This window comes from Pongo abelii, chromosome 4, assembly GCF_028885655.2.
Source record: "Pongo abelii isolate AG06213 chromosome 4, NHGRI_mPonAbe1-v2.0_pri, whole genome shotgun sequence".
Lineage (NCBI taxonomy): Eukaryota > Metazoa > Chordata > Mammalia > Primates > Hominidae > Pongo > Pongo abelii.
The window spans coordinates 84,248,492-84,276,352 of NC_071989.2; the positions used below are offsets into that span (position 1 = coordinate 84,248,492).

General features: G+C 41.7%; 1 protein-coding gene across 2 annotated transcripts in view; it reads left to right on the top strand.

The window, feature by feature from the left end:
- Positions 1 to 27,861, top strand: part of F2R (coagulation factor II thrombin receptor) — a 126,391-nt gene that overhangs the window by 14,775 nt on the left and 83,755 nt on the right. Inside the window, exon 2 of one of the 2 annotated variants that reach the window (XM_002815664.5) lies at positions 3,530 to 6,991. The exons of the other annotated variant lie outside the window; for it this stretch is intronic. Coding sequence (XP_002815710.2) covers positions 3,530 to 4,719 — 1,190 coding nt within the window. The 3' untranslated portion in view covers positions 4,720 to 6,991. Of the gene's footprint in view, positions 1 to 3,529; positions 6,992 to 27,861 lie in introns of those variants that run through there. 2 annotated transcript variants of the gene reach the window in all.

Here is a 27,861-nt window from a genome sequence, read left to right on the forward strand (position 1 = left end):
AACCTCCACCTCCTGCGTTCCAGCAATTCTCCTGCCTCAGCCTCCCGAGGAGCTGGGATTATAGGTATGTGCCACCAAGCCTGGCTAATTTTTGTATTTTTAGTAGAGACAGGGTTTTGCCATGTTGGCCAGGCTGGTCTCAAACTCCTGACCTCAGGTGATCCACCCGCCTTGGCCTCCCAAAGTGCTGGGATTACAGGCGTGAGCCACTGTGCCCGGCCAACATCCTAATTTTATTTCCTTTGGATTTATGCCCAGCAGTGGAATTGCCATATCATATAGTAGTTCTATTTTTAGTTTTAGAGGAACCTTCATACTGTTTTTCATAATGGCTATGCCAATTTAAATTCCCACCATCAGTGTAGATGGGCTTCCTTTCCCTGTATCCTCACCAACACTTGTTATCTGTCATCTTTTTGATAATAGCCATTCTAACAGGTATGAAGTGGTAACTCATTGTGGTTTTAATGTTCATTTCCCTGATTAGTGATGTTGAGCATTTTTTCATATACTTGTTGGCCATTTGTATGTCTTCTTTTGAAAAATGTCTATTCAGATCCTTTGCCCATTTTTAAATCAGGTGATTTGTTATCTTGCTGTTGAGTTATAGGAGTTCCTTATATATTTTGGGTATTAACCCTTTATCAGATGTATGGTTTGCAAATATTTGCTTTCATTTCATACATTTTCTCTTCATTGTTGATTGTTTCCTTTGCTGTGCAGAAGGTTTTTAGTTTGATACAGTCCCAGTTGTCTACTTCTCCTTTTATTGCCTGTGCTTTTATGGTCATTACAAAAAATTATTGCCCAGAACAGTGTCATGAAGCTTTTCCTCTATGTTTTCTGCTAGTAGTTTTACAGTTTCAGGTCTTATGTGTAAGCCATTAATCCATTTAAGTTGGTTGTTGTATATAGTGTGAGAGAAGGGGGACAAGACGTCCAGAGTTTATCACTTTGTGTATATTGGTTGGATCTGGTGATAACAATTTGGCTCTGTGTCCCCACCCAAATCTCATCTTGTAGCTCCCATAATTCCCATGTGTTGTAGGAGGGACCCAGTAGGAGATGACTGAATCATGGGGACAGGTCTTTCCTGTGTTGTTCTCATGATAGTAAAATGGGTCTCTCAAGATCAGATGGTTTTAAAAATGGGAGTTTCCCTGCACAAGCTCTCTCTTTGCCCACTGCCATCCAAGTAAGATGTGACTTGCTCCTCCTTACCTTCTGCTATGATTATGAGGCCTCCCCAGCCCTGTGGAACTGTAAGTCGAATAAACCATTTTCTTGTATAAATTACAGGAAAAAAGCCTCTGGATTTTGTTATATTCCTTCAAAGAGTGTTGGTGTTTTTGCTTTAGCAGCCAATTAATTTGGTTTTACTCAAGCAGCAGACTCTTTCTCTCTTGAGCAGAAGCTTAAATATCACTTCAGTTCTTTTATCTTTAGCAGAGGTGCTTCTCATCTTTCCTACAAATGCAGAGTTCAAGGGTCAGCCAAACCCTAGGACAGAAGTTATACTGAAATTTAGGGCTCCCCCTCTCTGACTTTTTCCTTTCCAGGATTCTCTCCTAACTTTCCAGTGACTGTGATTGCCCTGAACTCTGTCCTCTGGTTCTGTAGGCCAAAAAGACTACGGATTTTCTATCTGGGTTTTAGTCACCTTTTATGTTATATAGGCACTGCTGTTATATAGGAAAAACCAAATTATTTTCCCCAAACTGTTTTCTCTTACCCAGCACTTCACTCAATCCTTCTGACACCATATGTCTGGAACTTGTTTCTCCACATACCAAGCAACCAATTCTCCTGCAGATTCTCCAGTGGACACCAGCTGGGTATCCTTGAATATAATTCAATTCTGACACTATCTACCTCTAATATAACTCAATTCTGACACTGATCTACCTGGAGATAGATTCCACAGATTAAGGGCTCAGTTTCACAATGCTGCCTTCCACTTCAAATGGCAGTCATAAGTCTGGGCCTCCAGACTTCTGACCACACTATACATTGGGAGTTCCTAAGGCCCCCTGCTCAGATTCCATTAATTTGCTAGCATGATTCACAGAACTCAGGGAACCACTTTACTTACCTTTATCCATTCATTATAAAGAAAATTACAGAGGATACAGATGAACAGCCACATGGTAGAGATGCATAGGGCAGGGATTGTGGGAAGGAGCACAGAGCTTCCATGCCCTCTCTTGGGCACCACCTTCCAGGAACCTCCATGTGTTCACCTATTTTTGGTTGATACTCCAAAAACCTTGGTTGGCCTGGCATGAGTGGCCAAGAACATTGGCTGGTCTGCTGACCTGCTCAGGAAAGAAGTAGAAGAATGACTGAGATGATGGGTACCTTGTGACTATGTTAGGAGATGACCCCAGGGATTGTGGTTTGGACCCAGATATAGTGAGAGATTTCTACATTCTCCTGTGTAAGCAAACTAAAGACTGTAGAGGAAAACTACTGTCATGGACAATGGCCGTATAATTGAGAGTCCTGAATCCCATTATTAATTTGCCTCTAACTCCAAAACCTTTAAGAAATCCCCTCTGGTGGCATGTGCCTGTAATCCCAGCTACTCACGAGGCTGAAGCAGGAGAATTCCTTGAACCCGGGAGGCGGAGGTTGCGGTGAGCCGAGATCGCGCCACTGCACTCCAGCCTGGGCAACAGAGCGAGACTGTGTCTCAGAAAAAAGAAAAAGAAATCCCCTCAACTTTCTTTTTTTTTTTTTAATTTCTATGTATTTTTATTTTTTGAGACGGAGTCTCACTCTCTCACCCAGGTTGGAGTGCAGTGGTGTGATCTCGGCTCACTGCAACCTCTGCTGCCCAGGTTCAAGCGATTCTTCTGCCTCAGCCTCCCAAGTAGCTGGGATTACAGGTGCATGCCACTGCACCTGGCTAATTTTTGTGTTTTTAGTAGAGATGGGGTTTCACCATCTTGGCCAGGCTAGTCTTGAACTCCTGACCTCGTGATCCACCCACCTCGGCCTCCCAAAGTGCTGGGATTATAGACGTGAGCCACTGTGCCCAGCCTAAATCCCCTCAACTTTCTATGTGGATTTTTCCATTGAAAAGGGACAGGTTTCATGGGATGACTGCAGACTAAATGGAGAAAGTGTGCACATGAAGGTATGCAGAGGAAAGAGAAGTCATGGAAGCTGGGAGTGATTTGTTTATATAGACAGTGGCTAGTGTGGAAATCACTGATTGATCCCTTTATGTTAAGTACTCAGCCTTTCCTAATGTCTTCAGGGTAGATCTCTGAAAACTTATCATTCACCTTTGTCCCTTTGAGGGGCAGAGTTTAGGAAGTATTGCTTATATCAAGACAAATGTTACACAGTATTTTGAGTTGGCTTATTCTCTAATAAAGTCTACTTGTGCATTATCTGCTCTTTACCACCCACTCTCCTAGTAAGAAAACATAAACAAAAGTAAAATATGCTCTCTACTTGTCGCTTTTGCCTTGTTGATGTGTTCACTTTTTACATTTAAAATTTTTTAAATTTTATTTTTCAGAGTCAAAAGCAACAAATGCCACCTTAGATCCCCGGTCATTTCTTCTCAGGAACCCCAATGATAAATATGAACCATTTTGGGAGGATGAGGAGAAAAATGAAAGTGGGCTAACTGAATACAGATTAGTCTCCGTCAATAAAAGCAGTTCTCTTCAAAAACCACTTCCTGCATTCATCTCAGAAGATGCCTCCGGATATCTGACCAGCTCCTGGCTGACACTCTTTGTCCCATCTGTGTACACCGGAGTGTTTGTAGTCAGCCTCCCACTAAATATCATGGCCATCATTGTGTTCATCCTGAAAATGAAGGTCAAGAAGCCGGCGGTGGTGTACATGCTGCACCTGGCCACGGCAGATGTGCTCTTTGTGTCTGTGCTCCCCTTTAAGATCAGCTATTACTTTTCCGGTAGTGATTGGCAGTTTGGGTCTGAATTGTGTCGCTTTGTCACTGCAGCATTTTACTGTAACATGTACGCCTCTATCTTGCTCATGACAGTCATAAGCATTGACCGGTTTCTGGCTGTGGTGTATCCCATGCAGTCCCTCTCGTGGCGTACTCTGGGAAGGGCTTCCTTCACTTGTCTGGCCATCTGGGCTTTGGCCATCGCAGGGGTAGTTCCTCTGCTCCTCAAGGAGCAAACCATCCAGGTGCCCGGGCTCAACATCACCACCTGTCATGATGTGCTCAATGAAACCCTGCTCGAAGGCTACTATGCCTACTACTTCTCAGCCTTCTCTGCTGTCTTCTTTTTTGTGCCACTGATCATTTCCACGGTCTGTTATGTGTCTATCATTCGATGTCTTAGCTCTTCCACAGTTGCCAACCGCAGCAAGAAGTCCCGGGCTTTGTTCCTGTCAGCTGCTGTTTTTTGCATCTTCATCATTTGCTTCGGACCCACAAACATCCTCCTGATTGCACATTACTCATTCCTTTCTCACACTTCCACCACAGAGGCTGCCTACTTTGCCTACCTCCTCTGTGTCTGTGTCAGCAGCATAAGCTGCTGCATCGACCCCCTAATTTACTATTACGCTTCCTCTGAGTGCCAGAGGTACGTCTACAGTATCTTATGCTGCAAAGAAAGTTCCGATCCCAGCAGTTATAACAGCAGTGGGCAGCTGATGGCAAGTAAAATGGATACCTGCTCTAGTAACCTGAATAACAGCATATACAAGAAGCTGTTAACTTAGGAAAAGGGACTGCTGGGAGGTTAAAAAGAAAAGTTTATAAAAGTGAATAACTTGAGGATTCTATTAGTCCCCACCCAAACTTTATTGACTTCACCTCCTAAAACAACAGATGTACGACTTGCATGCCTGCTTTTTATGGGAGCCATCAAGCATGTATTTTTGTCAATTACCAGAAAGATAACAGGACGAGATGACCATGTTATTCCAAGGGAATATTGCCAATGCTACAGTAATAAATGAATGTCACTTTTGGATATAGCTAGGTGACATATACATATTTATATGTGTGTATATGTAGATGTATGCACACACATATATTATTTGCAGTGCAGTATAGAATAGGCACTTTAAAACACTCTTTCCCCCTCACCCCAGCAATTATGGAAATAATCTCTGATTCCCTGATTTAATATGCACAGTCTAGGTTGGTAGAGTTTAGCCCTGAACATTTGATGGTGTTCATCAACAGTGAGAGACTCCATAGTTTGGGCTTGTACCACTTTTGCAAATAAGTGTATTTTGAAATTGTTTGACAGCAAGGTTTAAGTTATTAAGGGATAAGACTTAGTACTATCTGTGCGTAGAAGTTCTAGTGTTTTCCATTTTAAACATATCCAAGTTTGAATTCCTGAAATTATGGAAACAGATAAAAAGCCTCTGTTTTGATGGGTAGTATTTTTTACATTTTACACACTGCACACAATAAGCCAAAACTGAGCATAAGTCCTCTAGTGAACGTAGGCTGGCTTTCAGAGTAGCCTATTCCTGAGAGCTGCATGTGTCCGCCCCCGATGGAGGACTCCAGGCAGCAGACACATGCCAGGGCCATGTCAGATACAGATTGGCCAGAAACCTTCCTGCTGAGCCTCACAGAAAGCAATGAGACTGGGGCCACCACATTTGCTCCATCCTCCTGGGATTGGCTGTGAACTGGTCATGTTTATGAGAAACTGGCAAAGCAGAATGTGATATCCTAGGAGGTAATGACCATGAAAGACTTCTCTACCCATCTTAAAAACAACGAAAGAAGGCATGGACTTCTGGATGCCCATCCGCTGGGTGTAAACACATCTAGTAGTTGTTCTGAAAGGTCAGTTCTGATATGGAAGCACCCATTATGCGCTGTGGCCACTCCAATAAGTGCTGGGTGTACAGAGTGGAATAAGACCGAGACCTGCCCTCAAGAGCAAAGTAGATCACGTATAGAGTGTGATGTATGTGTAATAAATATGTTTCACACAAACAAGGCCTGTCAGCTAAAGAACTTTGAACATTTGGGTTACTATTTCTTGTGGTTATAACTTAATGAAAACATAATGCAGTACAGGACATATAGTTTTTAAAATAAGTCTGATTTTAATTGGGCACTATTTATTTACAAATGTTTTTCTTAATAGATTGCTGAAATCAGGTTTTCTTTTAAGAATCAATTATGTCAGTCTGCTTAGAAATAACAGAAGAAAATAGAATTGACATTGAAATCTAGGAAAATTATTCTATAATTTCCATTTACTTAAGACTTAATGAGATTTTAAAAGCATTTTTTAACCTCCTAAGTATCAAGTATAGAAAATCTTCATGGAATTCACAAAGTAATTTGGAAATTAGGTTGAAACATATCTCTTTTTTCTTATGAAAAATGGTAGCATTTTAAACAAAATAGAAAGTTGCAAGGCAAATGTTTATTTAAAAGAGCAGGCTGGGTGTGGTGGCTCATGCCTATAATCCCAGCACTTTGGGAGGCCGAGGAGGGTGGATCACGAGGTCAGGAGATCGAGACCATCCTGGCTAACACGGTGAAACTCCGTCTCTACTAAAAATGCAAAAAAAATTAGCCGGGCGTGGTGGCGGGCACCTGTAGTCCCAGCTACTCGGGAGGCTGAGGCAGGAGAATGGCATGAACCCAGGAGGCGGACCTTGCAGTGAGCCGAGATCGCGCCACTGCACTCCAGCCTGGGTGACAGAGCAAGACTCCATCTCAAAAAATAAATAAAAAATAAAAAAGTAAAAGAGCAAACTATTTCCAAATACCATAGAATAACTTACATAAAAGTAAATAACTGTATTGTAAGTAGAAGCTAGCACTGGTTTTATTAATTTAGTGACTATATTCATTTTATCTAAATCAGTGGAGATTTACTGTCATTGTTTATTAGTCTGTATATATTAAAATATGCTATCATTAATGTACTTACAAAATAGTATGTCACTGTTTTTATGTTCACTCTTAAAAACGTAACCTATATTAATAAATGTGAACATTTGCTTGGTATCTCTTTGGAACAAATTACTATTATATCTTTCTGGTCCTGGCACACTTTAAGGGCTTAACTGAAGGGCATTTAATGAAGAGGTGATTTACAAAGGTGTGGACAGGGTTAAGGGAACCAACAGGGAGTGGTGAAGCACCCCCAGAGACTAGCAATCAGGGGAAGCCATTACTGCCCCCAAGGCCCAGGTAGAGGAGGGAACACACTGACGCCTCTCCCTCACCCTCTGATCTCTTGGGAGGCCTCCCCTTGATCCTAATCTTAACCCAATACCCAGAGGTGAAGTAGTCCATAAAGATCAGCTTCCTTGGCCGTGGAGAATGGATCTGGAAGAACAAATGCAAGGAAAAAATAAACAAACAGCACCATTTCTGCCAAAGACATTGAGTGATTAGCTCTCTCTCTCTCAATCTCTTCTTAAGAAAATTTAAGCTTATTGAGAATATATTCAAATTTCTGAGTTATAGACATCATGGGTAGTGTCTGCAGTTCTTCCCTAGTGAGAGAGAAATTAAATGTCAGAGCAGAAAGGAAATCCATAAAAGGGCTGTGCTGTCTTCTCTGGCTAAATGACAGTCCTTTGCCATCTAGCACTCCCTCAGGCAGAAGGGAGGAGGGGAAATTTAAAGCAAAATGACCAGTACTTCTCAAGGTTGAAAATCAAAAAATTTTTGATAAATTATTTCTAGAGTTATAGTCAATGAAAAAATTATTTCAACTAAACAAGGATTGTGTTAACATACAGAATTTTTATAAGTTAACACACAAGCTTTTTAAGTTTCTAAGGCCTGGACTTTTCACGTGTGTTTCAAGGAATAGATTGAGTTCAAAAAACCTTAAATTTTGCTAACAAAAATGTTTTTTTGTCCAGGCATAGTGGCTCACACCTATAATGCCAACACTTTGGGAGACTGAGGCCAGAGGATCATTTCAGACCAGGAGGTTGAGACCAGCCTGAGCAACATAGTGAGACCCCATCTCAATTAAAAAATAAATAAATAATTAACCTGGCACAATGGCATGCCTGTGGTCCCAGCTACTCAGGAGGCTGAGGTGGGAGGATCGTCTGAGCCCAAGAGGTTGAGGCTGCAGTGAGCCATGATTGCACCACTGCAGTCCAGCCTGGGCAACAGAGTGAGACCATGTATCCAAAAAAAAAAATGTTTTTTCCACCAAGCTAAAAATAGCATTTTTAAGGAAATGGAATGCTTGGCTATTGAATATACACTTGGAAAATTTTAGGTTATACTTCTGAATTTAAGAAATTTAAAAAACTGTTTGCTGTTGGCATGGTTTTGAGGAAGTTGAGCTACAGAAGCAAGTGGAAAAGGTTAAGCAGCATTGATGACCAAGCTATTTAAGTTTCTGGGGCCTGGACCATCCATTAGTAGCTTATCTTCAGCCAGGTGCTGTCGTGAAAATTAAGGGGAAAAACAGTTCACCAACGGTAATTTCCTGGCATAATTAGCCTGTTTTGTGGCTATGCCTTTCAAAACTACTAGACCAAATGTGTGTGACGAGTAATTGACCACAGAATAAACCTAACTGTGTTTTGTGAACGAGGTGTGGTTAAGTGAGCTGCAATGTGAGAAGAGAGGAGAAATTCTCCAATGCAATTAATCTCAGAGTTCCTGAGACTCTCAGGAGATCTGCAAGGTCAAACTCTCTTCAAATACCAAGATATTATTTGCCTTTTTTGGTCTGATTCTCTCACAAGTGGACAGATGAGTTTTCCAGAAGCTACACAACATGTGAAAGTGCAACAGATTGAATGCAGAAGCAGAGATGAAAATCTGACTGTCTCCTATTACACGAGTCATTAAAGAGATTGCAAAAATGTAAAACAATGCAACTCTCCTCCTTAGATTATTGTTTTGGGAAAAAATTATGAAAAATATAGTATTTATTTTAACATGTAATGGGTTTATTGTCATTTTTAGCTGAAATAGATGTTTTCAAAAGTTCTCCATTTTAATGTCTAATATGGAAAATATCAGTAGATAAAATCATTGGCAGCAGGATGCAGTAGCTCACACCTGTAATACCAACAGTTTGGGAGGCCAAGCCAGGCAGATCAAGAGGCCAGGAGTTCGAGACCAGCCTGGGCAACATAGGTAAACCCCATCTCTACTAAAAGTAAAAAACTTAGCCGGGTGTGGTGGTGCACATCTGTAATCCCAGCTACTTGGGAGGCTGAGGCACGAGAATCACTTGAGCCTGGGAGGCGAGGGTTACAGTGAGTCAAGATGGCATCACTGCACTCCAGCCTGGACGACAGAGCAGAGCAAGACTGTCTCAAAAAATGAAAAAGAAAAAAAGTCAGTGATGTGCTGCTAAACAGGATCTCCACAAAAAGAAAAAAAGCCTGATCTGGCAAACTAGCATTTGCCGATTTTGATGGTGTGAATATTCCCTTCTTTTCCAGTTTCAAGCTCCCAACTGTTTAACAGTTGGCTTGACAAATTTCCTGAATGTTGAATTCTTGTGAGCAGGTACAAGTTGACTCCAGCACACCAATGGATGCAACCCACATAAACAAAGGCTCTTTGCTGGTCCTCAAAAAAATAAATTTAATTTGCTCGTGCTCAATAAGGTGTTCTGAGCAAAAGAGTTTGAAAACCACTGCCCTTATCCAAGATTTCCCAACTTTATTGACTTGAAGAAAACAGAGAAACTGGTAATTATTATAAAAGCATAAAAGCAAACAGGGGTAAAGAGTTGGCTTACAGCTGCAGGCACCACTCTGGGTTTCTGGCTGTTTCAGAGCTGAGGGGTTCCAAGTCTTGGAGCAAGAAACTGATTCAACGGCCAGGCTCAGTGGCTCATGCCTATTATCCTGGCACTTTGGAAGGCTAAGGCGGATGAATGGTTTGAGCCCAGCAGTTCGAGACCAGCCTAGGCAACATGGCAAAACCCCGTCTCTACGAAAAATGCAAAAATTAGCCGAGCGTGATGGCTCATGCCTGTAGTTCCAGCTACTTGGGAGGCTGAGGTGGGAGGATGGCTTGAGCCTGGGAGGCGGAGGTTGCAATGAGCCAAGATGGCGCCACTACACTTCAGCCTGGGTGACAGAGTGAGACCCTGTCACAAAAAGAAAAGAAAAGATACTGATTCAAGTCATCAGGTACGGTGTGGTCCACAGAACAGGAAGCTCGGTATGAGGTCTGATCTTCAGCCAGCTGCTGTGTAAAGGAAATAGAGAGGTGCTTGCTGAGCAAAGTTTCAGACTAGAAGACCAAGAGACAATTCAGAACAGCAGCAGATTCTACCCATGGTGGCATTCCTGTAAAGTGAAACTCAAGCTCCAAGTTTGTTGTCATGGGGACTGTTGATTGCATGCTAGTCTTATGGAAACACATGGAAAACCAGAGGTCGAATTCAGTAGCATCTCAGAATTCAGATAACACAGCATGTATGGTTTCAACCCAGCAGGCTGTGTGTTTATCACTTCAGGAAATGACTCATAAGCAGTAAGGAGATGAGCTTTGAAAGCTGCATCTGGCCAGGGCACGGTGGCTCACTGCTGTAATCCCAGCACTTTAGGGAGGCCGAGGCGGGTGGATCACCTGAGGTCGGGAGTTTGAGACCAGCCTGGCCAACATGGTGAAACCCTGTCTCTACTAAAAATACAAAAATTAGCCAGGTGTGGTGGCACACACCTGTAATCCCAGCTACTCAGGAGGCTGAGGCAGGAGAATTGCTTGAACCCAGGAGGCAGAGGTTGCAGTGAGCCGAGATTGTACCATCCAGCCTGGATGACAAGAGCAAAACTCCATCTCAAAAAAAAAAAAAAAGAAAAGAAAGCTGCATCTACAGTAGCCTGCATGGTGGCAGGGCCAGTCTGGCTGTTTTGCCTATCTTAATGACTATATCTGCAGGTCATTTTGGTGTGCTGCTATGTGACCCATCCAAGGAAGTGAAAACACCACGAAGGGTGGGCTGTCCAATACTGAGATGCATTCATGAGCAAAACCATAATCATTTGATATCTATTTTTGTTGTTTTGTTTCCTATCCTGAGATATCTAGTTGCTCTTGAAACTAGCTGACACATATTTAAAAAAAAACAAGACAAATAATATATTCCCATCCTCCAGGAGCTAACTGACTTTGGGATTTAATCCTAATACTTAATGTTTAGTTAGGAAGCACAAAATTTGAAGACCTCAGATTTAGAATTTTATCAGCTCTGCCTTGTAACAAGTTTTAGAAACTAAATCAGTTGGCCAGGCGTGGTGGCTCACGCCTGTAATCCTAGCTCTTTGGGAGGCCAAGGCGGGCGGATCACCTGAGGTCAGCAGTTCGAGACCAGCCTGGCCAACATGGTGAAACCCTGTCTCTACTAAAAATACAAAAATTAGCCAGACATGGTGGCACGTGCCTGTAATCCCAGCTACCCGGGTGGCTGAGGCAGGAGAACTGCTGGAACCCAGGAGGCAGACGCTGCAGTGAGCCGAGATGGCACCACTGCACTCCAGCCTGGGCAATAGAACAAGACTGTCTCAAAAAAAAAAAAAAAAAGAAAGAAAGAAAAGAAAAGAAACTAAATCAGTTCTCAACTCTGGCTGTGCATAGAATCACTGGAGAGCTTCCAAACAATTCCAGTGCCAATCTCTGGGGGCGGGGCCTGGACATTGATATTGTTTTCAAGCTCCTCAGAAGATTCGACGTGTAAACCAGGGTTGATACTAAGAAATGAAAAAATCCCTCAGCAGTCTGAGCTATGTGAGGTGTGCAAAATTTATCAGGCCCAGAGAGACGGGAGTAGGGGACTTCGGTCATGCCCCCAGCACATACCCTCCCCCTACCCACCACCCCCCATGCCTGTGGGCAATTATTTAAAGTCATTTTGTTCCTGGTTGTGTGGTAGCTCATGCCTGTCATCCCAACAGTTTGGGAGGCCGAGGCGGGAGGATCCCTTGAGGTCAGGAGTTTGAGACCAGCCTGGTCAACATGGTGAAACCCCTACACTCCTAAAAATACAAAAATTAGCCAGGCATGGCAGCATGCTCATGAAATCCCAGCTACTTGGGGGGCTGAGGCAGGAGAATCGTTTGAACCCAGGAGGCCAGGAGGTAGAGGTTGCAGTGAGTCAAGGTGGCACCACTCCAGCCTGGGCAACGGAGAGAGACTCCATCTCAAAAAAAAAAAAAAAGGCATTTTGTTCCTGACTAACTTCCTTCCCTGTTATCTTCATGTTCCTGGAGTCTGTGATACAAAGAACAATGTGTATCCAAGCAACAGCTTATGTTATTTTAATGTAAATTTTGATCAACAACTTAGGAACTGCCTCTTTTCCTTTATAAACATTCACATGCAACTGCTGCTAATCAGATTGTATATTCAGGACAACTTGAATATACACTTCAATATACACTGGGTTGCAGTCCTCAAGCTTGGCCCAAATAAACTCTCTACTTATATTAATTTTGACTCAGCATCTTCCTTTTAGATCAACAATACCACTGTTTTTGAAAAGTGCTTCTTAGCTTATATACTGCTGGTGGGAATGTAAATTACTAGTTCAGCCATTGTGGAAAGCAGTGTGGTGATTTCTCAAATAATTTAAAACAGAATTATCATTCAACCCAGCAATCCCATTATTGGGTATATACCCAAAGGAATAGAAATCATTCTACCATAAAGACATATGCACACAGGTGTTCATTGCAGCACTATTCACAATAGCAAAGCTATGGAATCAACCTAAATGCCCACCAATGGTAGACTGGATAAAGAAAATGTGGTACATATACACCATGGAATACGATGCAGCCATAAAAAAGAACAAGATCATGTTCTTTGCAGCAACATGGATAGAGCTGGAGGCCATTATCCTAAGCAAACTAACGCAGAAACAGAAAACCAAATACCACATGTTCTCACTTATAAGTGAAAGCTAAACATTGAGTACACATGGACACAAAGAGGGGAACAACAGATACCAGGGCCTACTTGAGGGTGGAGGATGAGAAGGAGAGGACTGAAAAACCACCTATCGAGTACTATGCTTATTACCAGGGTGATGAAATAATCTGTACACCAAACCCCCAAGACACACAATTTACTTATATAACAAACCTGCACATGTACCCCTGAACCTAAAGTAAAAGTTTTTTTAAAAAAGAAAAGAAAATAGTGCTTCTTGGCCAGATGCAGTGGCTCACATCTATAATCCCAGCACTTTGGGAGGTGAAGACAGGAGGATCGCTTGATGCCAGGAGTTTGAGACCAGCCTGAGCAACACAGCAAGACCCTGCTAAAACAAATTTAAGAATTAGCTGGGTGTGGTGGCACATGCCTGTAGTCCCAGCTACTCAGGAGGCTGAGACAGGAGGATCCTTTGAGCCTAGGAGTTCAAAGTTACAGTGAGCTGTGATCTGTCTGCTTCTCAAACTTTAACATGCATACAAATTACCAGAGTCTGCTGCAACTGGTCTGAGGCTGGGTCTGCCTGTGTAACAACTTCCCAGGTAAAGTTGAAGTTGCTCCTTTTGGACTATACTTTGAATAGCAGGGCTCTCAGAGATAGCCCTGAGGCAAAATTTGGCTAGGCTGCAGGTCCAGGGATCCAGAAAATCAGTTCTCATATTCTTAAAATCATTTTCTGAGACAATTTTTTTTTATTCTGAGAAAATTGGGGCAATTTTTAATGTAGTGGCAGCATAGGTTCTTAATCAAAATTTGTTGTAGGTGATATCTATCTTGCTGTATGCTTCCTCTCCTCTTTCTCCCTTCTTTGGTTCTTTTCTAGGGAAAAAGATAGCTTAAATGGCTCTAATCTGATACATAAAACCATTTCAGAAGACACTGGGGGTTTAAAGTGGCAACTCCCATTTTTTAAAGATAGTGCCCAGCAGACAGCGGCAGCGCCTTGTTACCAGAAAGCAGCTGTGGATATTTTTCCTGTCTCTGGGTCTGGCTGAAAAATGGTGACCTCAGGGAAGCACTAGGGTGCTACTTAGCATTCAGGAGCTTCAGTCTTGATGGAGCTGGAATGAGAAGCTTTGCAAACCCAAAGGCAAATGAGTCAGCCCAGGGATCATCATCAGAGGATCCATGACTCCACTGTGCCTGGGGAAAACCAAAGATTTTGTTAATCAACTCTGGGAACACATTTACAGCACATTCAGTAAACCTGGAGTAAATTCGTCATTATAGAAGCCCTCTTACAAGTTGATTAAAAAAACTAAATGATGAAAGAAAAACTACAATTTGTTAGCCAACGTGGGGAAAAATGTTACATCTCAGCGATAATCAAATAGCTGCAATTTAAAACAAGATAACACTGGCTCGTGTCCAATTAACAATGATCTTTTTCTATGATGGCTAAAACAACTCCCTAATAAGTATTATAGAAGGAATGGAGGAAATAAGGAAAATAATATGAATACCAGAAAGGGTAAGATAATGTCGGTGGACACGCTTTAGGAAAGCAATTTGACAAAATGTCATCATCCTTAAATGTTCATAACATTTGACCCAGTTGTATGACTTCTGGGAATCTATCAAGAAATAATTATAAATAACATCAAAAAAAGTAATAGACTTCTGGTTGTTAATAGCAGCCTTATTTGCATATTAGCAGAAGGCAAAACTCCTCTAGATGTGTAATTTTAAAGGACTTCTCCAGAAACTTATACCCTTTAACAATGAGACGTTTTAAGTGTATGTAACAGCACAGAGCAGTGCTTATAATGTTTAATTTTTTTTTAAACTCGGATAGTTTTACTTTATTCTTTTTTTTATTATACTTTAAGTTTTAGGGTACATGTGCACAATGTGCAGGTTTGTTACATATGTATACATGTGCCATGTTGGTGTGCTGCACCCATTAACTCATCATTTAGCATTAGGTATATCTCCTAATGCTATCCCTCCCCCCTCCCCCCACCCCACAACAGTCCCCGGAGTGTGATGTTCCCCTTCCTGTGTCCATGTGTTCTCATTGTTCAGTTCCCACCTATGAGTGAGAACATGCAGTGTTTGGTTTTTTGTCCTTGCAATAGTTTGCTGAGAATGATGGTTTCCAGTTTCATCCATGTCCCTACAAAGGACATGAACTCTTCATTTTTTATGGCTGCATAGTATTCCATGGTGTATATGTGCCACATTTTCTTAATCCAGTCTATCGTTGTTGGACATTTGGGTTGGTTCCAAGTCTTTGCTATTGTGAATAGTGCCACAATAAACATATGTGTGCATGTGTCTTTATAGCAGCATGATGTATAATCCTTTGGGTATATACCCAGTAATGGGATGGCTGGGTCAAATGGTATTTCTAGTTCTAGATCCCTGAGGAATCGCCACACTGACTTCCACAATGGTTGAACTAGTTTACAGTCCCACCAACAGTGTAAAAGTGTTCCTATTTCTCCACATCCTCTCCAGCACCTGTTGTTTCCTGACTTTTTAGTGATTGCCATTCTAACTGGTGTGAGATGGTATCACCAAAATTGACAAATGAGATCTAATTAAACTAAAGAGCTTCTGCACAGCAAAAGAAACTACCATCAGAGTGAACAGGCAACCTACAAAATGTTTAATTTTTTCAAAAAGAAAATGCAATGATACACAAGCAGTACAAAACCAACAAGATGGGGAAAAATAGGTCTAAGTCAAGGCAAAGACTAATGAGAAATATACCAAGATGTTTAAACTTGCATTTTGGCAATTGGGGCATTTTTGTTTCCTTTAAAGTATTTTCTACTTCTCTCTTTCCTGAGTATGTACTGCCTCTCTGGCAAAAAAGCAACCCACATTAAAACCAAAGTAAAATAATCTGAAAAAACAAACAAATCTTTCTGAGCATCTCCTAGCCACAATTAGTATTTTGTGCCTCAATATATTATTCAAGCAGGAAATAAAGGTGTTAGGAAATCATATGATGCTACATATACTTGACATCTTCAAGATTCTCCCAAAATATCTTGTGGAACTCTGAAATTCTCAAAAACATAAAAATATCTTTAGCCATGGCCAGGCGCAGTATCTCACACCTGTAATCCCAGCTACTTAGGAGGCTGAGGCATGAGAATCGCTTGAACCCTGGAGGTGGAGGTTGTGGTGAGCCCAGCCTGGGTGACAGAGCGAGACTCTGTCTCAAAAAAAAAAAAAAAAAAAGTCATTAGCTATACTCTGAAGCCAGAAATGTTTCTATTTGTCCCCAGCAGCTACCAGAACATTCAGTACAGCATTCTGTCAACATAACCAGAGCACGACTTTTTACTCTGATAGTCTTTATACTTATGCCAAAAGGGCTATTCATTTGTTTTCTTCTGGAATTCGTATTTCCTCATCAAGCAGCAAATATTATTTTTGCAAAACAAAACAAAAACTTTGACTGATTTTATTGCATAGTTATGTTAGTCCTCTTATTCTTGAAATTAATGAATGTGTGTAACCCACATTCTATTATTCAGTATTTTAAAAATCTGATTAATTATCCTATAAGCTCTTTTTAAAACATACTTGAGCTTTATTTAATTTCTGCATTATTTGACCCATGTTGTTGGATCCTTAATTTCACTTATTCATTTTCTTACAATTATTAAATGGTCTCTTACATGGTGAGACTGAAGCTGGTATCCATAGGCTTGTTGCTTCTGTATGATGAAGGCAGCTTCAGTAGTCGATTGAACCACCCAGCGGTGACTACATTCAGTGCTTCTGGAAATGGAGTCCACAAAAGTCTTTTGAGCTGCTTGTTATAATGCAGGTTTTTGGTCTCCATCCCAGACCTAAAACCAGAATGCTTGGGATAGGACCTGGATCATCTGCATTTTTAACAAGAGCTGGGGGTGATTCTTATGCACACCAAATTTTGAGAACCATGGATCTAGTTTTTAGACGAAATCTCTAACCTAGTAAACCACAGTTTATTTGTTAAAATGCTAAAGTTTTTCAGAGTTGACCTGTATATTATCATGTCTCTCAGTGAAGTTATTGGAATATTAGTATTCTTTAGCTATAACCCCCTAGATATTGACCCTAAATATCTGACTATATCCACTGAAAGATTTAGCCTTACAAACAATTGTCTCTGTCACTTACTCTGCCTTGTCCCTCCTCTCCTCTAGAAATACAAGTCAATGCCCTGTATTCATGTAGGATTTTTATTGTATTTTTTTAATAGTTAACACTCATATGGTTCAAATTTCAAAAGAACAAAAGGATATACAGTGAAAAATCACCCTTTCCATTTCTGTCATCTCCTGGAAGACAACCACAGTTAACAGCTTCTTGAGTATGGTGTTGAATCTATTTAAAAAAACAATCTGGAAACTCATTATTACTTTTGGCAGGAAAGCTAAAAGAGAGTATACAATAAGCTTTTTTTTTTTTTGAGATGGAGTCTTGCTGTGTTGCCCAGGCTGTAGTGCAGTGGCATGATCTTGGCTCACTGCAAGCTCTGCCTCCCAGGCTCAAGCAATTCTCTTCCCTCAGCCTCCCGAGTAGCTGGGACTACAGGCGTGTGCCACTATGCCTGGCTAATTTTTGTATTTTTAATAGAGACAGAGTTTCACCTTATTGGCCAGGCTGGTCTCGAACTCCTGACCGCAAGTGATCCCCCCGCCTCCACCTCCCAAAGTACTGGGATTACAGGCGTGGGCCACCGCACCCACAATAAGCCATTTTATTTTTTAATGGTATCTTTCAGTTTTAAAAACTCCTTTTGCTGTAAAGATCTCAGTTAGATATTTGCTGCATAACAAACTACACAAAACCCCAGAGGCATATAACAACAAGCATTTATTGCTAATATTCTGGGATAGCCAGCTGGGTAGTCCTGATGATGTGTCTGGGGATCTATTGGCTGATTTAGGAAGGCCTGGACTGGGATGACTGGGGTGACTTACTGGGTTCCATATGTCTCTCATCTTCAAGTACACTAATCCTGGCACATTCCCATGGCAATGGCCGAGGTGTTAGAGATAAGAGAAAGCATGCTGGACATCGGGAAGTGTAAGACTGGGATTGGCATGTTCTCACCGCAGTCACAGTCTACTGACCAAAGCAAGACACAGGCCATCCCAGTTTTAAGGCGATGGAAAAATAGACATTGCCTCTTTAGTGAAAGGAATTTCAATGTCACATGCAAGGCCATGGCTATAGGGAGTGATGAAGAATGAGGCTATCACCAAAATCTACTGTACATAATGACTGAAAATTCATTACAATAATAATACTTGGCTTAGTGTTCAAGTATTGTACTTTTATAAAACTGTCCTTGTTTTCTGAAGATTTTTCAGTTGTATATATATATTTATATTTTTGGGGGGTGGAGTCTCACTCTGTTGCCCAGCCTGGAGTGTGGTGACACGATCTCACCTCACTGCAACCTCTGCCTTTCGGGTTCAAGGGATTCTTGTGCCTCAGTCTCCCAAGTAGCTGGGACTACAGGCTCCCGCCACCCTGCCCAGCTAATTTTTGTATTTTCAGTAGAGATGGGGTTTCGCTATGTTGGCCAGGCTGGTCTCGAACTCCTGATCTCAAGCGATCCGCCCACCTTGGCCTCCCAAAGTGCTGGGATTACAGGCGTGAGCCACTGCACCCAGTCATTTATGTATATATTTCTAAGGTCAACAGAAGAATTGTGAAAACATCTCAAAGACCTGGGACCTACACCCAGTCAGTCAGCATATACCTTTCCACTGTCATATGTGAAATGAGAAAAACAGGTGGGGTATGGTGGCTCATGTCTATAATTCCAGCACTTTGGAAGGCTGAGTCCAGAGGATTGCTTGAGCTCAGGAGTTTGAGGCCAACCTGGGCAACCCAGTGAGACCTTGTCTCTACTTTTATATAAAAATAAAAGTTAAAAAAAAAGAAAAAGATGGATAATGACTCTGGGAGAATATTTGAGGAAACAGGAAATAGAATGTTTCAAGTTGTACCAAAGAAAAGTGCCATTTTAATTGAAAATTTTACCTCCTCCAGCAGGGGTGCTGATGTACTAACAAGCCACTTTCAGAAAAACAGTGTGATCAAGTACAGTTTTCATTCTTTTATGTCAACATGTTTTTTGAGATTATTTTTAGTATTCTATACTGATTTAACTCTTTGCCTTTTTAAAATCAGAATAGTCGTGCTTACAAAGTGACCCTTATGAAAGGTTTATGAAACAAATGTCAGGGGTGATTCTGGTTTCTGCTTTCCATTTAACTTAATTTCAATTGCTATTTGCTTATTTTAAGAAATAAACTTTGTTTCTTAAGATGACACTGACTCTGATGCTATCAGTAGCCTCATCCTGATCTTTAAAAAGTAACCTTTTAACTAGAATTTTCAAATACTTTAATATGCATGTGGAATTACTTAGACAGTTAACATTTCTTGACCCACTCACATTTAGTCCTATTGGCTGATAGGCAGTAACTGGAAAATGCAGCATTTCTCTCTGATAGAAAGTGAGAAGTAAGACTTGGCGACACTCAGTGATCAGGCCATAGCTCAATGAGTCTATGCATACAGTTAGGTTGGAATCTGTTTTAGAGGTTTGAGTATGAGACAAGCATATCCTAGATGATATGGTTTGATCTTGTCCCCATCAAAACATGGTTCCCAATGTGGCCGTGTTGAGAGGTGGGTGTATTGGGAGGTGTGTGGGTCTTCGGGGTGGATCCCTCATGGATGACTTGGTGCCATTCTCCCGGTAGTGAGTTCTTGCTCTCCAGACTAGATTAGTTCTCATGGGAATGTTCCTTCAAGAGTGGGTTGTTATTGTTGAATTAAGTTTAGCCCAAAGCGGCCTCCTTACATATTTTAAGTTGGCCCTAAATGTTTCTCCCTACATAACAAACTGTAATCTTACTGAATGTGTTAATAGAATATAACCTACTCTTGTGCCAGTCACTAAGTTTTGGCCAATTGAAGGCAGTTAGCTGTTCAAACCGTGTTCAAATAAGCCAAACACCGAGCTGTGGCCAATCCAGCTGTTACTGTACCTCACTTCTGTTTTCTCTGTGTCGGTTTCCTTTTGCTGTGCATAAATCTTCCACCAGGCGGTTCTGCGCTGGAGCCTCTTTGAACCTATGTGCTTTAGGGGCTGCCCGATTCGCAAATCCCATATCACTCTTTGCTCAGTGTAACTCTGTTCGGTGTAATTTGTCTAAGGTTTTTTCTTCCATCATTATAAAACCATGACGCTGGCCGGGCGCGGTGGCTGACGCCTGTAATCCCAGCACTTTGCGAGGCCAAGGCAGGAGAATCACATGAGATCAGCAGTTCGAGACCAGGCTGGCCAAAATGGCGAAACCCCATCTCTACTAAAAATACAAAAAACAAAAAAAAAACATTAGCCGGGCATGGTGGTGTGCACCTTTAATCCCAGCTACTCGGAAGGCTAAGGCAGGGGAATCGGTGGAACTCGGGAGGCGGAGACTGTAGTGGAGACTTTCATTTTTTTTTGAGGCAGAGTCTCGCTCTGTCACCCAGGCTGGAGTGCAGTGGCATGATTTTGGCTCACTGCAACCTCCACTTCCTGGGTTCAAGCAATTCTCCTGCTTACCTCCCAAGTAGCTGGGATAACAGGTCCCCACAACCATGCCCAGCTAATTTTTGTATTTTCAGTAGAGACAGGGTTTCATCATGTTGGCCAGGCTGGTCTTGAACTCCTGACTTCAAGTGATCTGCCTGCCTCAGCCTCCCAAAGTGCTGGGATTACAGGCATGGACCACTGTGCCCAGCCAAAATGTTATATATTTTTATTGTGATGGTAGTTACGTAGATATATATACATTTTTCAAAATTCTTTGAATTTAAAATGGGTGCAGTTTTTTGTACATAAATTTTACCCCAATAAAATAGAAGTTTTTAATAAAAAAGACTCAACATCACCAATCATTAGGGAATTGCAAATCAAAATCATAGTGAGATATCACTTCACACCCATTAAGATAGCTATTATTAAAAAACAACTACAATAGTGCTGGGTGCGGTGGCTCACGCCTGTAATCCTAGCACTTTGGGAGGCGGAGGCGGGCGGATCACGAGGTCAGGAGATCAAGACCATCCTGGCTAACACGGTGAAACCCCGTCTCTACTAAAAACACAAAAAAGTAGCTGCGCGTGGTGGCAGGCGCCTGTAGTCCCAGCTACTCGGGAGGCTGAGGCAGGAGAATGGCGTGAACCCGGGAGGCAGAGCTTGCAATGAGCCGAGATCACGCCACTGCACTCCAGCCTGGGCGACAGAGCGAGACTCTGTCTCAAAAAAAAAAAAAAAAAAAAGAAAAGAAAACTACAATAAAATCATATGTTGACAAGGATGTGGACAAATTGGAATCTTTGCACATTTCTTGTGGTCATGTCAAACAGGGTAGCCACTACAGGAAACAATATGACAGTTCCTCAAAAAATTAAATGTAGAATCACTATATGATCCAGCAATTCCACCCCTAAGTATATACTCAAAATAATTGAAAGTGGAAACTCAAACAGATATTTGTATATCCATGTTCATAAGAGCATTATTCACAATAGCCAAAGGGTAGAAACACCCCAAATGTCTAACAGTGTGTGAATGGATAAACAAAATGTGGTATACACACACAGTGAAACATAATTTGGCCACGAAAAAGAATACAATTTTGAGACCTGCCACAACATGGATGAACCTTGAATATGTATGCTAAGTGAAGTAAGCCAGACATAAAAGAATAAATATTGCAAATTTCACTTATATGAAATACCCAGAGTAGACAAATTTATAGAGATGAAAAAATATAAGGGGCTGGGGGAGACGAGCAGGGGTAGTTATTGTTTAACGGGTATGGAGTTTTAGTTGAGAAAGATGAAAAAGTTCTGGAGATGGATGGTGGAAATGATTATACAACCCTGTGAATGTTCTTAATGCCCATGACTTTACCTTTAAAATGTTAAAATTTATGTTTTGTCTATTTACCACGATAGAAAGAGAGACAGAAAGGTAGAAAAAGAGAAAAAAGAAAAAGAGGAAAGAAAGGAAGGAAGGAAAGAAAGATGGAGGGGAGAAAGGAAGGAAGGAATCCCCTAATCAGCTGTGCTTGTCTTGGGGCAGGACCAGACAAATGGACAGATGACTTTCAGACTCCACTGCCCCTGCCCAAGACCCCACTCTGACTTCTATGTCAATCAACAAATGTCTTGTTTTGGGAAATGGAAACAATTTATTCTGCCAGGCGCATGGGACATGGGAGAGGCTTAATGTAAAGGCATCTGGATGAGGAGCTGGATCTGCAGATAGATCAGTGGAGAAATGCGCAGCATATGCAAAGGTTCCAAAGTGGGGCCATGTTTGGGTAACTTCAGCAGCCTGCTGCTGCAGGAACAAAGTACACATGGCAAGCAAGGTCAGGAGGTACAGCTGGAAATTTAGGGTAGGGCCAGACAGAAGGATCTTGAGGGCCACACTTAAATTTGTTTGGATTTTATCTCATAGGTAGCAGTAAACCTTTCAACAATGTCAAGGTGGTTATTGACTTGTGATGTGAGTTTTAGAAAGATGGCAGAGGAGGGATGGGCTGGAGAGGGCCAACCAGGAGGCAGGGGCCAGGAGAGGGTGAGATTTAGGAGGTCCCTACCATTCTACAGATGACCCAAGCAAATCTGACTTGTAGTTCTTGGTTTATCCCAGTCAACCACAGGTCCTCTCAAACATCTTACACTCATATTCCTTTTTGAGAAACATTAAAATCTCACACTGCTTTAACATCTCATACATTTCAAAGTAAATTACTTTTGATTTAAAACAAATCAAAGCAATTTCTAATGAGAATGTTTTTCCAACTACACTAGTTAGTTGGAAAAATGCAGTATTTTTCAGCTACACCATTCCTTTCTCCTCCCTCATTCTAATTCCTACTCAACTGGGAATCATTGCTCTACAGCAAATCTAAGAAGAAGTGTTATACATAAGTCCACCGTGGGCTATGAGGTTCACTTTAAACAAGTCTGGTTTCATTAGTGTTTCCTTGGGCTCTCAAAGATGCTGCAGGCCCTGGCAAGCCCCATGCTAGGAATGACCTCCCTTCACTTCATTCTGGATGTAGGAGTTACCCGCATGAGCAGCATCACTACCCAGCTGAGTTCAATCTGCTTTGAAGGTTGCCTTTACCCTCATTCCATCATTTCCCTGGTGTGCCAGGCTGAAAGGGTCACCTGGGGTGTGTGTGAAGCACAGAGGTGCCCAGGCCTCTCTCTGGAGATGCTGATTCAGGAGTCTGCAGCTGGCATCTGGAATCTCTATGTTGAGCAAGTGCTCCACGTGGTTCTTGTGACCTGACGGGTTTGGAAAACATCATGAAGACTGCCTGCTCTGCTGGCAGCTGCTGCTGTCACCCTGAGAAGAGTAAAGGGTTCACGGCCCAGCAGATGCCCGAGCCTCTTTCACGGATGAAACCCTCTTTCTGGATACCTCTTTCAGGATGCCTGTGGAGTCTGTTCCTGTGACTTTCCAGAAGTCCACAGTCAAACCACACGGCTTTACAGTTGGCTCTTATGATTCTCTAAAATGTGTCTTCGCCACGTAGGTGTGTCCTTTCCACTTTGCCTTTAACCAAGTCAGTCTCTCTTTATTTGGCCCTCTTAGGCTCCCTTAAACATCTCTGCAGTGACTACAGGTGGTGGGTGCCCTGCCTGGGCCTCAGTCAAGAAGGCAAATGCACTTGAGTATAAGGAATCCCTTTGAGCACATCAGAAGTGAGACCCTGTGCTTATCCCAAAGTTACTTCTTCAAACAATGTATGCTCAGCCAAGTTTCAAGGAAGAGGCAAAAATGGCTTATGAGAAGGCCAGCTGTGCCATGCCTATAATCCGAGCACTTTGAAAGGCTGAGGCAGGCGGATCGCATGAGGCCAGGAGTTCGAGATCAGTCTGGCCAACATGGCAAAAACCGATCACTACTAAAAATACAAAAAAATTGCCCAGTTGTGGTGGTGCACACCTATAATCCAAGCAACTCAGGAGGCTGAGGCAGGAGGATTGCTTGAGCCTGGGAGGTAGAGGTTGCAGTGAGCCAAGATCGAACTGCACTCCAGCCTAGGTGACAAAGTGAGACCCTGTCTCAGAAAAAAAAAAAAAAAAAAAGGCTTCTGAGGAGGAAGATAAACCTTGTGTTTCCAGAATGCTTATAGGACATTTGTAGGCTGTGTTGCCATCCTTTTTCTTCTTGGCCACAATACATACAAGCCCAATTATCCACTGCTTTCTAGCTCCCAGCAGACTAGAGTTACTTGTTAAGAAGGAACCATGCTGCTGGAGGCAGAAGCACTACCCACACCCACATATAAAAGAGAGACAGAAGAACAATGAAAAGCAGAGAGGAGCACTCAGAAATGTACACGAAAATACAAATACATCGATCAAATAGAATGAGGTTGAAAAGTAGATCCATTTTCATGAGTGTACTTTTTGATAAGGCATTCCATATTAATTGTGAAAGGATACAAATAAATAGCATTGGCCGGGTGGGGTGGCTCACTCTTGTAATCTCAGCCCTTTGGGAGGCCCAGGTGGGTGGATCACTTGAGGTCAGGAATTCAAGACCAGCTTGGCCATCATGGTGAAACCCCATCTCTACTAAAAATAGAAAAAATTAGGCGGGTGAGGTGGCAGGCGCCTGTAATCCCAGTTACTCGGGAGGCTAAGGCAGAAGAACCACTTGTACCCAGGAGGCAGAGGTTGCAGTGAGCCAAGATAGTGCCACTGCACTCAAGCCTGGGCAACAAAAGCAAAACTCTGTCTCAATAAATAAATAAATAAAAGCATTAAAGAATTGGCTATGCATTTTGGGAGGAGAAAAAATTAGATCCTTACTTTATGCTGCCACATAAATTCTAGGTTAATTAAAAGAGGAAAACATGAAAAACAAGACTCCAGACAAATTAAAAGAAAACATAAGTGAATGTGATTATAACTTTGGGATAGCATAGACTTCCTTAAGCAAAGAAGCCATAAAATGGATAAATTTCACTAAATAAGCTTTCAAAACATCCAGCTGGCAAAAAAGAACCATAAACAACTTTCAGAAGACAAACTATAGAATGGAAGAAACTATTTCTGGCATATATAACAGAGAAAATATTAATAGCAATAATAACATAACAGATAGTGCCTATAAATAATAAGAAAGACCAAACCTAATAATATGGAAAAGAAATATTTTTATAAGATCAGGTATGAACAGGAATTTCACAGAAGAAATACAAATGACTAATAATCATATGAAAATATGTTCAATCTCAACAGCTAAAATGAGTTCTTTTTTACCCTGATTGGCAAAAATAAAAGATTTACAACATCCAATATGGGTGAAGATATGGAGAAATGGAAGCTGTCATTCTCAGTTGAAGAGAATAAATGGATATAGCCTTTTCAGAAAGAAATTTTATTCTATCAAAAATGTTGACTTGCGTTCTCTGTAACCCACCAATTCCACTTTCAACATCCATTTCAGAAAAACATCCAGAAAAAATAAGGAAATAAGGAGCATAACAATTTCAAAGAAAGAGTTTAAATTGTCCTCAATTCGAGGGAATGTACAGAGAAACATCTTCATATGCATAAAATGGCTAGAGAGCAAAATATTTCCTTGAGCAATGTCTGCACCAGGAAAAAACTGGAAACCTCAATGTCCATCAATAAATGATGGCACGTCTATAAGATGAGAATGAAACAGGATGAGACAATTTAATGCATATAGAGTTTATGTTGGGGTGATGAAAATGTTTTCGGTATAAACAGTGATTTAATATAGATATATACATGTATCTATATACAACACAAAAACAAAGCTACATATTTCTAAAGGTATACATATATATGTACAGATACCTTTAACACGGTTGGGAAGAATATATCCAAATCACTGTTATGCTTTGTTATCCTCTAGGAAAGTGAGATTCATGGGCAGGGTCAAAGGGAATGTTTGCTTTAATGTATTGGGTAAACCTTTTATGAGAGAATGTACTCAAATGTTTACCTCTATGATTTAAATTTTCATTTCAAGAAAAACAAAATGCATGTATTGACATGGAAAATTGTTTATTCATTCTTTCAATAGTATTCACTGGAAATATAAAACAAACTCAGAAGTTTCAATGGCCTGTGGTTTAAAACAAACCATTCCATCACCTTGCTAGCAGCTGCAACAAAGGAAGTTAAAATGGCTGATGCTCATTATGATGCTGCTTAGCCGTGAAGAAAGGACTAAATTATGCTCCATGTACTGTGTTGGAAAATTTCAGGAGTCTAAAGTGAGTCTGGGGATTAATAAATGCAACAGACACTGTCAGTGCTCTGCTCACATTCCTTGAACCTCACTGATTTATTATCCTCTGGCTGGTTTTCAACTGCCCAAATCCATACCTGAAGGTTTTTCTGAAACCAGAAGGCTTATTTCCTGGACACAGTTGCACTCATCAGCAGCCCAAGAGTGCCAGGGAATGAACACACCCTGCTCCCCTGGGAGCAGCACTAATAACCCTCAGGCATTGGTGTGCAAATCCATTAGCTCCCATGCCCCTTGAGTGAGATCTTACACAGCCTCCCAGAGTGGCCAACTAGGTGAGGCTCCAGTCACCCACTGTGCTAACTGGGTTGGTAGCATAGCCTTTAGTGGCTGCCATCCCATCCTTTATCATTTCCCCACTTCCCTAGAGGTGCTTCCTGCACATCCCAGGTAAGCTAGTTGCGTTCTTCCAGAGGCAGAGCCTGTCTCAAGATCCGCCTCTGGAAGAATCTACACGAAGGGTGTCCAGTCCTTTGGCTTCCCTGGGCCACACTGGAAGAAGAAGGACTGTCTTGGGCCACACATAAAATGCACTGACACTAACAATAGCTGATGAGCTTAAAAAAAAAAATGGAAAAAAAAATCTCATAATGTTTTAAGAAAGTTTACAAATTTGTGTTGGGCCCCATTCAAAGCTGCCCTGGGCTGTGGGTTGGACAATCTTAATCTACACCAGCGCATAAGGGTAAGCTTCAGTTATGTGAATATTCCTGTATTTGAAACAAGACTTTTTTCCCAATGTTACTGAAAAATGAGGTGTCACTATATGCACACACACACCCACACCCCAAAATGCTTTTCTGGGCTAGCTCTCTACCCCACTCCTTGCTTCCCTTCCAGCCTGTCTTCCAACAGTTCAGCTCAGAGATTATTTAGGGATAACCAGGTATTTTCCTTTGAATTCTCTCAGACTGCAGAGTTGAACAATCTCACAACGGCCAGGTCTACAGCATTCAGATGTCACCTAAGTTTCTGCAAAATGGCCTAAAAACCTCAAGGTCCCATTACTAGAAGGACTTAGTGAACCTTTCCAGGTGGAGTTTCTCTGCTCTTGGCTGTTTGGATCCTGGTCCTTGGGTGTTGCTAGACAGCACTCAGAGCCTGGTGGCTCCTGTTACTGAATTCAGTCCCCTCAGGAGAGGCTGGGCTGCAGCTGCTTCCAGCTTCCGTCCACCTCAATTCTTTGTGCCCCAGGTAGGCCTCTGTGGCCTCATTCCTTGTGTCATCGATAGACGGTTGTGACTGCAAGTTGTCCAGGATCTTGGCATCTTGAACAAAGAATTGGACAAAACGCCTAGCAAAGCAAAGAAAGAGTGAAGCAACGAAAGAACAAAAGCAGGAATTTATTGAAAATGAAAGCACACTCCACAGTGTGGGAGTGCGCCAAGCAGCAGCTCAAGGGCCCGGATACAGAATCTTCTTGGGTCCAAATACCCACTAGAAGTTTCCCATTGGCCACCTCATGCTCACCTCATGTAAATAAAATGGTAGCCCACAATCAATCTGATTGGTTGCAGAAGGCAGCCAAACAGAGGCTGAAATGGTTACAAAGGTCACACTCCTGTGCAAACATCTGATTGGTTGCAAAAAGCAGCTAGTCAGAGGC